This window comes from Emys orbicularis, chromosome 2 (genome assembly GCF_028017835.1).
Source record: "Emys orbicularis isolate rEmyOrb1 chromosome 2, rEmyOrb1.hap1, whole genome shotgun sequence".
Taxonomy (NCBI): domain Eukaryota; kingdom Metazoa; phylum Chordata; order Testudines; family Emydidae; genus Emys; species Emys orbicularis.
Window position 1 is genome coordinate 230,523,385 of NC_088684.1, and position 13,749 is coordinate 230,537,133.

General features: G+C 36.9%; 1 protein-coding gene across 2 annotated transcripts in view; it reads left to right on the forward strand.

The window, feature by feature from the left end:
• The first annotated feature begins 682 nt into the window (after positions 1 to 682).
• Positions 683 to 13,749, forward strand: part of ANKRD28 (ankyrin repeat domain 28) — a 124,947-nt gene continuing 111,880 nt past the window's right edge. Inside the window, exons 1-2 of one of the 2 annotated variants that reach the window (XM_065397814.1) lie at positions 683 to 808; positions 1,979 to 2,062. In XM_065397814.1, coding sequence (XP_065253886.1) covers positions 683 to 808; positions 1,979 to 2,062 — 210 coding nt within the window. The remainder of the gene's footprint in view (positions 809 to 1,978; positions 2,063 to 13,749) is intronic. The other variant, XM_065397815.1, reaches the window with a different exon arrangement.

Genomic DNA, 13,749 nt, shown 5'->3' on the forward strand with positions numbered 1-13,749 from the left:
ATATCATGTTGTGAATCATTGCTGAAAAATAGATTGTGTGAAGTATTCCTGACATTAAGACAAATGAAGTTCCAAAATTGCAGAATAAGCTCCTGAAACATTTAGGACAGTGGTGTTTATTTTCAGTCATCGGAAAGCCCAGCACTGTAAATTGGAGACTGACCTTGCAAGACTGGCTATAGCTGTGATCATCTCTGTCAGAGCAATTGTTCCTTGTTTCATTCTATACAGAATGGTGTCATGTAACCTACAACAATGATTTCACTGTGTGGATAAAGTTATTCTGTAGAAGTAGCAATATTAACAAAGGCAGATTTTCTGGTAAAAGGACATACTATAGATATTTACGATATTGAAATTTCTACCATAACCTAGTTAGAGCTGAGAATAGTTTTAGTACATTTTCCACAAATTCACTGTTGTAGTACAGGAGGATGAAACCTTGTTTTTTAAAAAAAGTATATATATATTTTTAAAAAATAGCATTGTTTGAACATCTCAGGGTGTTAAATGAAATTATAGTGGAAAAAAAGTCCTTTTTTAAACTTTAAAACACCAGCAATAGTGTTAACAAGTTATGTTTGTGAGTGTATACTTGGGAGGTAAAAGTACTTTCTGTGCTGTCCCAGCTGTGGTTACTACTGTGTTGTTCTGAATACAGTTTTTTTTTCAAACGGATCGAATGAGTCGAGTGTGTATTGTTGTTTTGGAGGAGGTTGAAGATGATTCTCCCACATTTTTTTCCAAACTACCTCAGGAAAACACATCTGTACGTCCTTCACCTTCTGGAAATGTGTTGGTAAGATATGTCCTCTGTAATAGTGCTGCAAAGGTCTAGTGATGCTTATCATAAGATTTACATGACTAAGCAAAGTAGCACCTGGGTTACTTTATATGTTGAATGAATAGTTCTTTAGTGAAGTCAAAACCACCTATGTTAAGCACCATGATATTTAAAACTTAGTGATGGAATTAAAACTTGTAAGGGCTCCCTTTTTTGTGTGTAACAATATTTTTGAAGCAGAGTTAACAAATCTCAACTTTGTAGCTAGTTTTATGATAGTACAGTTTTTCCAGCGAGCTTGACAAAATGACATTTGCAGTAAACATTTTCTCTGCTACTTGTCATTGGTTTATCTGTTCAGTACCACTTTAGAAACTGATGTAACCTTTATAATGTGATGATAAGCTGTGTGTATTTTGAGAATTGGTATAGTATCCAGGGTATCTCAAGCAATATCAGTTGCACACTAAAATAAAAAGTTATCAGTCAGATTACAGATGTAATGTAGTTGTGCATTCATGTTATCACTTACCAGAAGCACTGAAGAAAATTGCTTTCTTGAAAACAAAAATTATTTTACTTTGTCATGTAATTTGCTGCTTTACTTAGATCATGATATCCTATCACAGAAGTTTGTGATGATTAGGAAATCCAGTTATATTTAGTAATGCCTGTGTGTATGTGTGCATTTGTTTCCATATCATTCAAATATACTCTGCTTCCTTATTCTTCTTCAAACACATGAGAACTTTTTAATTTTACTAATTTACTAATGTAAAATGAGTTTTACATATATTTTGAATAGTATATAATGTATCCTAGACTACCTGATCTTACTTTGCCACAGGAATTTATTTTAGAAGTCTTTTTTTTTTTAACCATTAGTTAAAAACCTAGAAAAATCTAGAAAACTTTTTTTAATCCAGTGGTTCATTAGTTTGTGTACAAGTTTGTAAAGTATATTGCGGGTGGGGGGAGGGAGGGAGGGAAAGGCAGTTAATTGACTTCCTTCAGGCCAAGTTTTGCAATATTACAATAGTTTTTTTTTTTTTTTTTTTCATTTTGCTACCCGGAACACCTTCCTTAGTCTTGATTTGGTATATGACCATTATGTTGTCATAAAAAAAATACATGTAGGAGTAATGCATGGAATGTATGTTTGTTTTTAAATACTACTACTTTCTTTTGTTTCAGCCACCGCTGGTTCAAGCTATTTTTAATGGGGACCCTGATGAAGTTCGAGCATTAATATTTAAGAAAGAAGATGTTAACTTTCAGGTAAAGAGAAACGTGCCCTTTAGCTTTGAGACTAAATTAATTTCATTTTGGTACAGCTCCAACTCTTTAATGTTCTTATCACTTCAAAATAGTGCTTATTTGCAGATATTTATGAATGTTTTGACTGTTACATAAAACATAACTACATAGATCATGATCCTAATCTCCTTATTTAGACAAATTTCACCTTGAATTTAATAGCTTTGGCTTTGGAAGCACTGCAGTATGAAGGGTTTAAATGTAAAAATGGTCCTGTGGGAGAGAAGGAAATGAAATTCACTTTGTCTGGATTTTTGTACTAAATTTATTTAAAGAAAAAATAATTAATTCTATTTCTTACTCTGTGAACTTTTAGACTTCCAATTTCCAGTTTCACTGCACAAAAATAACCACAAAGCTTGTTTACATTAAAGCATTAAAGTTGACTAGAAAATAGGAATATTTTAGGTCTGTGATGTTTTGTGGAGTCTGTCTATTCATTTTTAATCAAAGGATGCACAAAAGTCAACATATAAGTACAGTAAATAATTGAGAAAATGTACAGACAACTTTATTTAGGCAGAGAACATGATCTTGGGAGGATTTTAAAATACAAATCCTAAAAACAAATCATAAAATCATAGAATATCAGGGTTGGAAGGGACCTCAGGAGGTCATCTAGTCCAACCCCCTGCTCAAATCAGGACCTAATCCCAACTAAATCATCCCAGCCAGGGCTTTGTCAAGCCTGACCTTAAAAACCTCTAAGGAAGGAGATTCCACCACCTCCCTAGGTAACCCATTCCAAATATGTTTATGCATTCATTTAAAATTGGAAGCCCTTGTTCTTTTGTTTTATAACCCTGCAGTGTTGCAAACCCAAACAGATTTTTTGTTTGTTATATTGAAATGAAGTTGACTTGTCCAGTTTCATTATTTGAGTGAAATACAAAAGTTAAAACCACATAACTGGTGAAAGTAAAGTACATCTTCAACTATTAATAATTTAAGGTGCAAGACATCAGTAAGGAATTTCATGTAACATACAATTTTTAACTTAATAGTGTCCCATTTGAAGATGAGCCTTAATAATCTGCTACTATCACTTTGCTTTTAAAAAACACTTACAATTTGCACATGTAAGGTCTTCATGCAGCAATTTCTTTCCTCCCATTTGTAACTTTCCAAATTGGTCCTAAAGTGATTAGTTGTCCTAAAGCGTTAATACTGACCACTAGATCCAACATAGTTGGATGCTATCCAGTGAAACACCAAAAAATTACTGTTTATAATTACAAAATTGGGAATATATAGAGTCTAAAACAAAAGCTTATTCAAAGATATATATTTAGACATTTGAAAGCATTTTGCATGAGATTATGGGGCCGATCCAGTTCTCATTAAAGTATGTGAGTATCTCCATTGACTTCATGGACCTTAGATTGTGTCCTGTGTGAATAAATACTGTGTGACTTGTCGGTCTGAAAGTGTTGTTTTACAAGGTTAAATTTAATGAGATTTAGTAATTTCCTATATGAAGTTGCAAAAAAAATTGACTTTGGGTGAGAGAGATCAGTTGTTTATCCACTTTTCTTTTGTTTTTGTTTTTTACTTTGCACACTGTGATTGATACCTTTGTAAGCCTTCCTGTTGCAGTACTTCAGCTCTCTGATATCATTTCAGATTCTTATGTGATGCTCACTTTTATAGAAGTTGCACCTGATAGTTTTAAAAGAGGATGCTTTTTTATGGATACCAAAGTAGTTCATATGTTTCAGAAGGAAGCTTGGTTCATGTGATGTGATATATAACTTAATATGCTTATAAATTTTTTAAAAAGTTGATTCTTTTCATATGTGCACTTTGACCACATCTTGTACATTCTTTATTATTTTAAAAACCTGATTAGTATTTAAGTTAGTCACTTTACTCATGCTTTTCAGTACATAAATAAAACTTAATTTTTATAAATTTGGTTCTTGTAAACAAGTTTTATTAGTAGAAGTTGGCTTTTTAATTAAATTATTTTCCATTTCTTTTACTTGAAGCAAAAGCGTCTATTAGTTTTCAGCATGTGTGCAATGTCTTTCCAGCACAACCTCTTGTCAGTCAAATGGAATCAGTTCACAAACATGGATAAACAGATGCACGATCCAATTAGGTCGGGGGTCATATAATTGTTAAAGAATTTATTGGAAGAGAGATACTTTTGACTGATAAGCAGTTATGTTGGAAAAAAACAGGAAAAAACAAAATACTCATAACTCGTGTTTAAATCCTTAGATTTTAATGCTTTATTGTTTTTGAGGCAATCTTGGAGGGAAACATGTTTTAGGCATATCATGTCTTTGCCTATTCATATGTAAAGATGTGCTTAGAAACATAGGCTTTGGCAGACATGCTCTTCTCCGCAGAGCAGCTTCCCAGTCAACCTCTCTAATGTAGACAGGTACTTATCACCCTCAGTGCCTCCTCCTTCAGTGCTGGCCCTGCTACCGTTGGGGAGGTGGGAAGTACAGTTTTCTTAACAGTATGTTCACGTGCAGCCCTTACCACAGCCTGTTTTCCAGTTGCTTACAAACACACATCCTCTCTTCTTCCCCCCCCCCCCTTTTTTTTTTTTTTTTTTTTTGAGGGAACTGAGGAAGCCTGTTTGGTGAATAGTTTAGTTCTTGGTTTTTGTTCTTTATTTTTACCTGGCTGACACAGGCTATTTATGAGATGGCTAGGATCCTTAGTGTCCCAACCATCCCCTCACAATCTAAATTTCCATCTTAATTATATGCCATCATTGGCAGTGGGAAGGAAAAGGTGGAGAAAATGCAGTTTTCATGATTTGACAATAAAGATAAGAGTTGCATTAGACTATTTAACTGTTGAGAATTATATTGGGAAACAATGACAAACAATGTGTGTATGTTTCTCCATGTCACCATCCAGAAACTTCAGCAGTGGTCTAGGGAATTCCTTATTCATGGTCCATAATGCCTCTTGCTGCTTTTCTGAGCAACTATTATTGTGCAGTCAGTATTCTTATAGTTGGAGGATAGTATCCTTTTGTGGGTGGTGGGTTATTTATCATCTTATTTTTCTGTGGGTTGTAGTTCTGTCTCTGAGCTGAATTTATCAAATTAACTTTTCATCTCATATGGAGCCATCTGACAAAGTCAAGAAGGATGTTGCATGAGCATTTTTGATGTAGTGTCTTGGGGGACATTTTTTCTCTGATCACTCAGTTTCATGTATCTTTTAAGATCATTGTGGATGTTTATATAAAATATTTCATATTCTAATAGTCTGACAATGTTTTTGTAGTTTTGTGGCATCTGTTTATTTTATTGACGCAAAGTGAGATATATCTATGTAGAATAATGTTTGACTTCTTAAAACTAAGTGGTGATTGTTACCACAATATCAATATTAAATGCCTAAAGATCATGACCAGGCTGGGCCCTATTGTGTATTTGACAAACATAATAAAATACAAGTATCAGAGGGGTAGCCGTGTTAGTCTGTCTCCACAAAAACAACGTGGAGTCCAGTGGCACCTTAAAGACTAACAGATTTAGTGGATGAAGATGAAGTGGGGTTTTTTACCCACAAAAGCTTATGCCCAAATAAAGCTGTTAGTCTTTAAGGTGCCACCGGATTCCTCATTATAATAAAAGACAATCCCTAGATTGTGTGTTTTCCAGTCAGACTGGCCCAAAAAATTGAGTGAATCCTTTTTAAACTGTCAAAATTTAATATTTAGCGTTCATGCTACTAGATAGGGAAATCTGGTTATAGGGTATGAAATAAACTTAAAATTGATTCCCTAATGTGTAAAACCTATTACATATAACAAAATGTCCAAAAATAGCACCAAATGCCTTTTGACAACAAAATAAATACTCTATTGTAAGGCTGTCACTCTTTCTTAGTTTATCCTCTAGTGTCAAGGTGCCATACAAGAAGAATTCTCAGGTTAGAGGTGGTCTTTCATATTATGAGCTGCTGTGCATAACAGTGAGATAACAAGATAGCAAATTTTAGTTATGTTCCGGAAAAAGGCTGTTATGAACTGATATTGGATGCCTTATCTTGAGTCTTAATATCAGTTTAGACTAACAAACTTTGTATTATTGTCAGCACTAGAATTGTAACATAGCAGTGAAAGAGCAACTATAATTTCTCAAACTGGTCTGTGACTTGCAAAAAGGTCAATAAAGGTTTTCAGTGGAGGTTTGGAGAGTGCATTGTTGCAAACAATGCAATTTGAGAATGCAGATTGTTGTTGAACTCAGTAGAATTTTTCATATTCTCACTATGCACAATCTAATTGGTGTTCATGGTAACAAATGCTGCTACAGTTATGGTTACATCCAGAGTTGCCATTAAAATCCTGATTACACTTGCTCTCTTAGGAGGGCTGAACCTTTCATACTTGGTCTCAGCCCAAGGATAAACGTCTAATCTCTTCCAGAACACGTCTACAGTCTTAATATGCCATTTACTTGTTTAGGCAGCCACTAAATCCAAAATAGCTCCCCTTCTGCAAAACTCCTAATCTTTGCAAGAGTGGTATTCCTGTGCTGACATGCATATACCAATGTTCAAACCTACCTGTGTGTGACACAATTAACATGTATGACAAATTACTGAAATGTGGCACACCGGTGTATTGTTGTACATTGTGTCTTTGACAGCTTATGGTGGTTTTAAACTATAAAAACCTCTTTCTAAAGATGTTTTCTCATTGTGTGAATTAAACCAGTTTCAATAAAACTGGAAAAACAAATACCTTCATGTGTCACCATAAGGACATGGGTTGCCAGTAGGATTTGAACTCTGGACTATAAGACCTCTCCCATTTGAGTAAAGGAGTAACTATTTTTCTATATATGGAGCACACACTATTGGATGAATTGGCATGTGCTTTACCAGCAGATTAGTTATTTGCTAGACAGCAGTAAGATGTTGGTGATACCAAATCATGTATTTTGTTTTTGGATTTGGGAATGGGTGTGATGTATTAGTGGCAAGAGTTGTGGGTGTAGACAAGATAATACTGCTGTATTAGAGATGTGGATTCTCTTCCCAGCTCTGCCTAAAGTGGATTTGTGAAATCTCTCAGTTGGCTTACTTATAAAATGGGTGATACTGGACTGCCTTCTAGGGTAGCGTATTGTCTTGCTAAATATATTTCTGTGCACTTCAGTGCCCTTTTTTAAAGGAGGGAAGGGCTGGTCAGTGGTTAGGGCACTGGCCTAGGACTTGGTTGACTTGGGTTCAAATCCTTGTTCCATCCCTGCTTGTCACCTTGGGAAAAATCACTTAGTCTCTCTGCGTCATACTTCCCCATCCGTAAAATGACTTTAGTAACCTCACAACCCCTGTGAGGATAAATAAATTAAAGGTTATGAGATGCTCAAACACTACAGCAATGGGGGTTGTATAAATACCTAAGACAGAAATAAACAGCACTTAAAAAAAATGCTCAGATACTATGGTACTGGGTGGCAGTATATAACCTAAAATAGATGAAACAGCAATAGAAATGAGTTGAACTCATGTTCACCTGGTTGCCATCTCCGTGCACTAACCCTAGGATATGAGATTTGGTTAGGGAGTGTCTCCCCTTCTTGCAGAATGTTACTCGTACTTGCCCATACAGTAGAACAGGCAAGCCAGAAAAGCAGAACATTTTGGTATACTTGAGAACTCTGAACACATAGATAAATATGCATGTTGAATATTTTTGCTTTGAGATGCATTTTTAGAATATTGTAATATATTGGCAATTATTGAATGACTTGATAGTCAGTTGCTGGATAATTCAATGCATGTCTGCTACGCTAACATGCGGTGGGGGTGCAATCTTAGACTTTAGTTCTAACAAGTTGTGTAGTACTATATCCTTAATGTAAACTTAATTTTTCACTTTTAATATAGTGTAGCATGTCATGCAAGGAAAAGGGTTTTAAGAATTGATCATTTTATGTTCAGTAGCCTTTTTTGCTTTGTAACTAATTATTTATATCAAATGGATATAAATCACATGATCTGCATGGTTCTGTGCACATAGGTTTTTCTTTTTTCAATAAAACATAATTTTATTATAGCTTAATACAAAAAAGTTAACTGAATTTGCATATTAGTTGCTGAGTGAAATATTTTGGGTTTCTGAGTTACTCATTGTAAGCAATGAATAGTTTTTTGTAGTTTACAAAAGCACTATTGTGAGAGCTTACCAGCTGCTGTCTTAAATGGATTAGATCAGTCAGATCAGTTTTAATTAACATTAAATTAATTTAAAATGGTATTTGCACACAACAGCCTGTCTACACTAGGGTGCGCTACATTGCTAACACTGATGGAGCTGAACTGGTGCTAGCAACAGTGAGAAATTTTTGTAGACAGCTTATGTAGTGTTCAGCCACGATTTCTGAAAGGGAACTAAACATGATTTTGTTCTGCTTGTCTACAGTTGCAATCAAACCATTTCAGCACCAGTTCAGCTGTACCTTTTGTCAGTGATGGGTAGACTTTTTGGTAGACACAGCCATGGGTATAACAAGTCTTCTCTCTGCCTATACTAGCAAGAATAACTTGTTTGTTTAGGGCACTACCAAATTTCCAGTCCATTTTGGTAAATTTCACGGTCACAGGATTTTAAAAATCTTAAATTTCACAGTTTCAGATATTTAAATCTGAAATTTCATGGTGTTATAACTGTGGGGGTCCCGACCCAAATGGAGGTCGTGGGGGAGTCGCAAGGCTATTGTAGGGGGTTGCTGTATTGCCAGCCTTACTTCTGTGCTGCTGTTGGTGGCGGTGCTGCCTTCAGAGCTTCCTGCAGCTGGGGGAGGTTCCTGGAGGTGAGTCTGACCTGGCCCCAGGGATGGCCTGTGAAGCGGAAGAGGAAGTCTCATCCCTCCCCAACCTGGCCAGGACTCGTAGCTACAGCTCGGTCCCCAGTCCAGTCCATCCCCAGCTCCAGGCCCAGCACTCGGTTTGTGACCCCTTATCACAGCGCACTGGGGTGTCGCCCACTCGTAAGGCTGGCCATGCCCCCCGCCCCAAAATGATCCTAAAGAATACCTGAAAAACCTGTAAATTCTGTCCTGTTGAGTACATACTCTAATCTGTCTGTCTTAAAGTGGTTATAGTCACTGTATAAAACTGGGGTAATTTCTCTTTTTAAAGAGCAAAATAGCCTGTCCTTTGAGCCATTGACCTGTATTGTGTTTCAATGGCAGATGATTTTTTAATGCATAAATACATTGTAATCACTATAAACGTAAATAAGCTAATAACCTAAAAGCAAAACTTTGGCCCAGTTTTGTTTTGGAATAGCCCACTGTTTAAATGTCTGAAAAACCAAAAAAAGTAAGAAACAAAACCCGAAAAACAAAAAACCCACAAGTGAATAGTATTCTGATTCTAAAAAATCAACAGTAGTTGCAAAAAACATTTAAGTTTTGGAATAAGTGATCTTTATGTAATTTACCTATAATGTTTATATGTAAACATACAAATATTTACCTGACTGTGAATATGCTCACTTTGGCACAAAAATGTTTAGAACTCCAAACAGATTTTAAGTGCTGTACCACCTTTTCCATAAAATGTTAATAGTGTTTATTAAATGCAGTTGGTATTATTTTTCAAACTATTTTTGATTGGTTTTTATTTGGGAAAAATGGTCAACTTAACGCATAACTCTCTTTTGCTAACCTGCCAAAAAATTATTTAGTAAAACTGCTTCATTCATAGAAATTTTGTATAAAGATGTTTACATAATTGAGAGTCCATTTATCTTTTCCAAGTTTGGAAAAAGAGTGGATTTGCAGCAGATACTGTGCTTGGGAAAGGACTTCGTATTTATTTGCGTGGTTGAAAATACTGGGATTAACTCTCCTTAAGCAGAAGATATCTTGATCTATGTTTTTAAATGATTCAGTGCTTGGTACCAGTTGTAATAAAACAGTTGCATCCTTCGTTGGATTGAGTACTGTAGTGACCTTTTGTGTGCGTGGGTTTTCTAAGAAATATCATGAAAATTAAGTGCTGGCGATCAAACGTATTGTAACAAAGGGCACTAATTAAAATCTCAGATCAGGCTTTTTAAAGAGCTCTGTGCTTGTTATATATAAAAGAATTTAATTGGAATTTCATGTTGCTGTTTCAAGGCATCCATTACATATTACACCAAATGTAACCTACAGTACAATGGACTATTAAGTATGAATGGAAGCATAGAAGGTTCGCTTGCAACAAAGCATACTGGGGGAGCAGGAGTTTTTACTTGCATTAATTCAAATCACGGAATAGAAATAGTAGGCAAAACTGTAGCCAGATGTTCTCTGCAGCAATAGGAGTGAGGGGGCTATGCTGAAATCTTGTAAACAAATGAACTTAATGGTTATTAGGAAAAATTCCTTTATGTAGAGAAGGGCTAATGCAGTATTAAAAATTTGAATATATCTAGTACAACATTTAAACCAAAACAATCCAATATTTGTGAATAAATGTAAATTGGAATAACATGTCATGAAAAATATACTGTAGATAAGGCAAATTACATTTTTCCAGGTGTGCCTGAAGTTGGCTGGCATGAAATGTGCTATGGAAATAATGTCAAGTGTATAAAATGGTCACACAAACACTGATGAAGCTTTTGGCATGAACAGTACTTCATCCACTTACGGCAGTTGGTTTGAATTTAATAAACTTGCTATTCACCTTCCTAGAGGTACTGTTCAGGCATGCACAGATATCTCATAAATGATTTTATTTGGAGAAAGGAAGTGAGTTTTTTTATTTTTTAATGGCTGTCTGCCGGAGGCGTGCGTTTGTTATAAGGAAATATCAGTAATTACATTCTCCAAAATTGCAACAAAAACACACCTTTTTCAAGTGTGGCTTTCATGCATAACATCTCTCAAATTAATGTAAGTTATTGTTACTGAAACCTCAAGCTGTTTTATTTAAATGCAAATTTAAAATTGATCATTCTCTTTTGTAGTCTTCCAACACTTCCTGATTCCAGGCAGGGGTTCGCTGTTGACACTAGAATGGATAGAAGACTTCAAGGGCTGCTAGCTCTACAAATGCCATGGTGAAGGAGAGTCAGGAGAAATTTCCAAGAATGTAGAGTTCGAGGAGTCTGCCTGTGGCTGATTAGGGTGGGTAGGGTCAGGATTTTCTTGGCAGGAGTCATCGAGAAAGGAAATGGGGGAAGAGAACTGCTCTTACTCAGAATGTGAGAATAACTATGGATGGGTGCTACCCCATCCTTGCTGCTGCCTTTTGTTCTTTTTTTTCTCTCTTCCTGTCCAGTCTGGTAGTATTAATACTGCTAATTACTATTTGTAATGCTGCAGCACCTAGAAACCACAGTTAAGAATACTTGTGTCAGGTGCTATACAAACGTAAATAAAACAATCCCCACTCCAAAGAGTTCATATTCTTGTATAATGAAAGGTACCATAAAGGGAGGACATAGACAAAAGGAAAATATGTGGATGGAAGGATGAGATAATAAATTGAACCATTATGCATAGTAAACCATCTTAGCTCACCACTTTCTTAGACTTTATCAGGTGCAGTGCTTTGTAGGCAGCATGGCAGGTACTTGCTTTCCCCAAACTCCTCCTGGGCCAGGGTCACCCTGACTCTGTCTACCAAAGACCTTCCATGGACTCCCCTCTCCCTTCCCAGAAAATGCCCTATCTCAGATCATATACCTCGTACAGCTAGACAGTGTTCTGAAGTGAACCTTGAAGTGTTCTGAAGTGAACCTGCTGCCCCTGTCTGGATCCATGAATTGATGGAATCCTGCAAAAGAAGAGCACTATGAGGTAAAATATGACTTTTAAAATATATTTTTTTAAAACAAAACCCAGTCTTGGCTAGGTAGGGGTATATGTGTATGTGGTGGGGATTTTTGATGTCAATGATACTAAATTGTTCCCACCCCTCATAACACAAACTATGCTTTGAAGTCATTCTAGGAGAGGAAAGGAAAAAGACTTTGGTCCACAATGTGAAATCCCCCAAGGTACAAACTGAACTGTTGAACAGTAGTGTCCCCTTAACTCTCTAGCCTGGGGTGCTTTTTACATGGCTTTACTGCCAGAACAGCCAACCATGACCTGCTAATGCAGCCTTCAGCATGCAGATTCACTCCCAGCTAAATACATGAACACTCTGATGATCACTCATGAGAGACCCTACAAATTCTTAGTCCTATATATTCCCTCAGAAATGTGTCTCTTGTACTGTCCAGCATGCTACTGAGCAATGCAAGGTCATAGAAAGTATGTCATTTCATCAAAGGAAAATGATAATGCACCAACCTTATTATCCCCTATGGAGTTTACTAGACACTTTAATCCAAATACACACTGGTTAAGATAAAACAAGTTTATTAACCTCCTAAGATTTTAATTGATTACAAGTGATAATGCATAAAAGTCAAGATTGGTTACAAAAGAAATAGGTATTAGCTTGCATATTACTCTTAACTTAACAAGCGAAGTATCCTTAAAAGCACCTTGTCTCACCATATGCTGCTGTAAATTTCAAAGGCTGGGTCTCTGTTCAGCCTGGGATCACTCCCCCTTAGTTCAGTTCTTTGAGAGTTGTTGATGTCATGAGCGGAGAGGTTGAAGTAAAGTGTTTTCCTCCCCCTTTTGTAACTCAGTTTCTTGTGCTAGAAACATCTTTGTTTAGTCATGGTGACACGTAGTTCATTGTGGATGTGAGGTTTGAAATGTTCCTGTGATGCAATGTAAACTTCTTGTTTACATCTTCCCGTTGCTGAAGAATGGCCACCTATGCCGGTGATCACTCTTTAACACCTGTCTGGGGTGCTAGTGTGTCTTTGTCTCTGAAAAAGTGGGTTGGCCCTTCTAACTCTGGCACATGTTACATACAATATTGATACACCTGTTTTACCAGGAAAATAATGTTCTTCAAGGAGTGTCCCTGTGGGTGCTCCATTTTAGGTGTCTTGGTGCCCTGTGCTTGTAATCAGAGATTTGTAGTAGCAGTGCCCCGGTTGGCTGCACACACATGGCAGCCGTCTCGTGCCGTTCCGAGTGGCTACCTAGCATGTGCAGCCAACTGACCTCCAGTTCCTTCTCTACTGCCCTGGACTTGAGTCAGAGCGACAGCAGCGCCCCTTCAACTCTATAGATAGTTCATATTCCTTCCTTTTCTTGTATTCCCCTCTATTCTAGTTAACTTCAGTTATTACTTTTAATTTTTTCCATATTAAAAAACAAAAACAAAAAATGTTTAGGGTAGTTTTCCCCCTCCGCCAATGACTGCTTATAAATGGGCTACCCTGTTCTTCTCCAGAGCTGGACCTTCCTCAGGCATGCCTGGTTCCCCGGGATTTAAACACTGCCTGACCTGCTGGCTATCGATATCTGTTTCAGACAGCCACACTCAGTGCATCTGCTGTCTCGGAGAGACCCATATTCCTCAAAAGTGTCCTCCATTGTAACAATCTGATTGCCAGGACACTAAAGGCCAGGGACCGCCAACTTAAATGACTCATGATGGAGAAATCCCTCAGGCCCGCCCCCGACCCAGAGTCCAGGCTGCCTCCTGACCAACGGTTGCCAGCAGCAGCTTCAAACAAGGGCTCCACTACCAAGACTGCTTCCAAGGACCCTGTCCCTAAAAAGGCGACCGAACACCAGTCTCAGTCATCG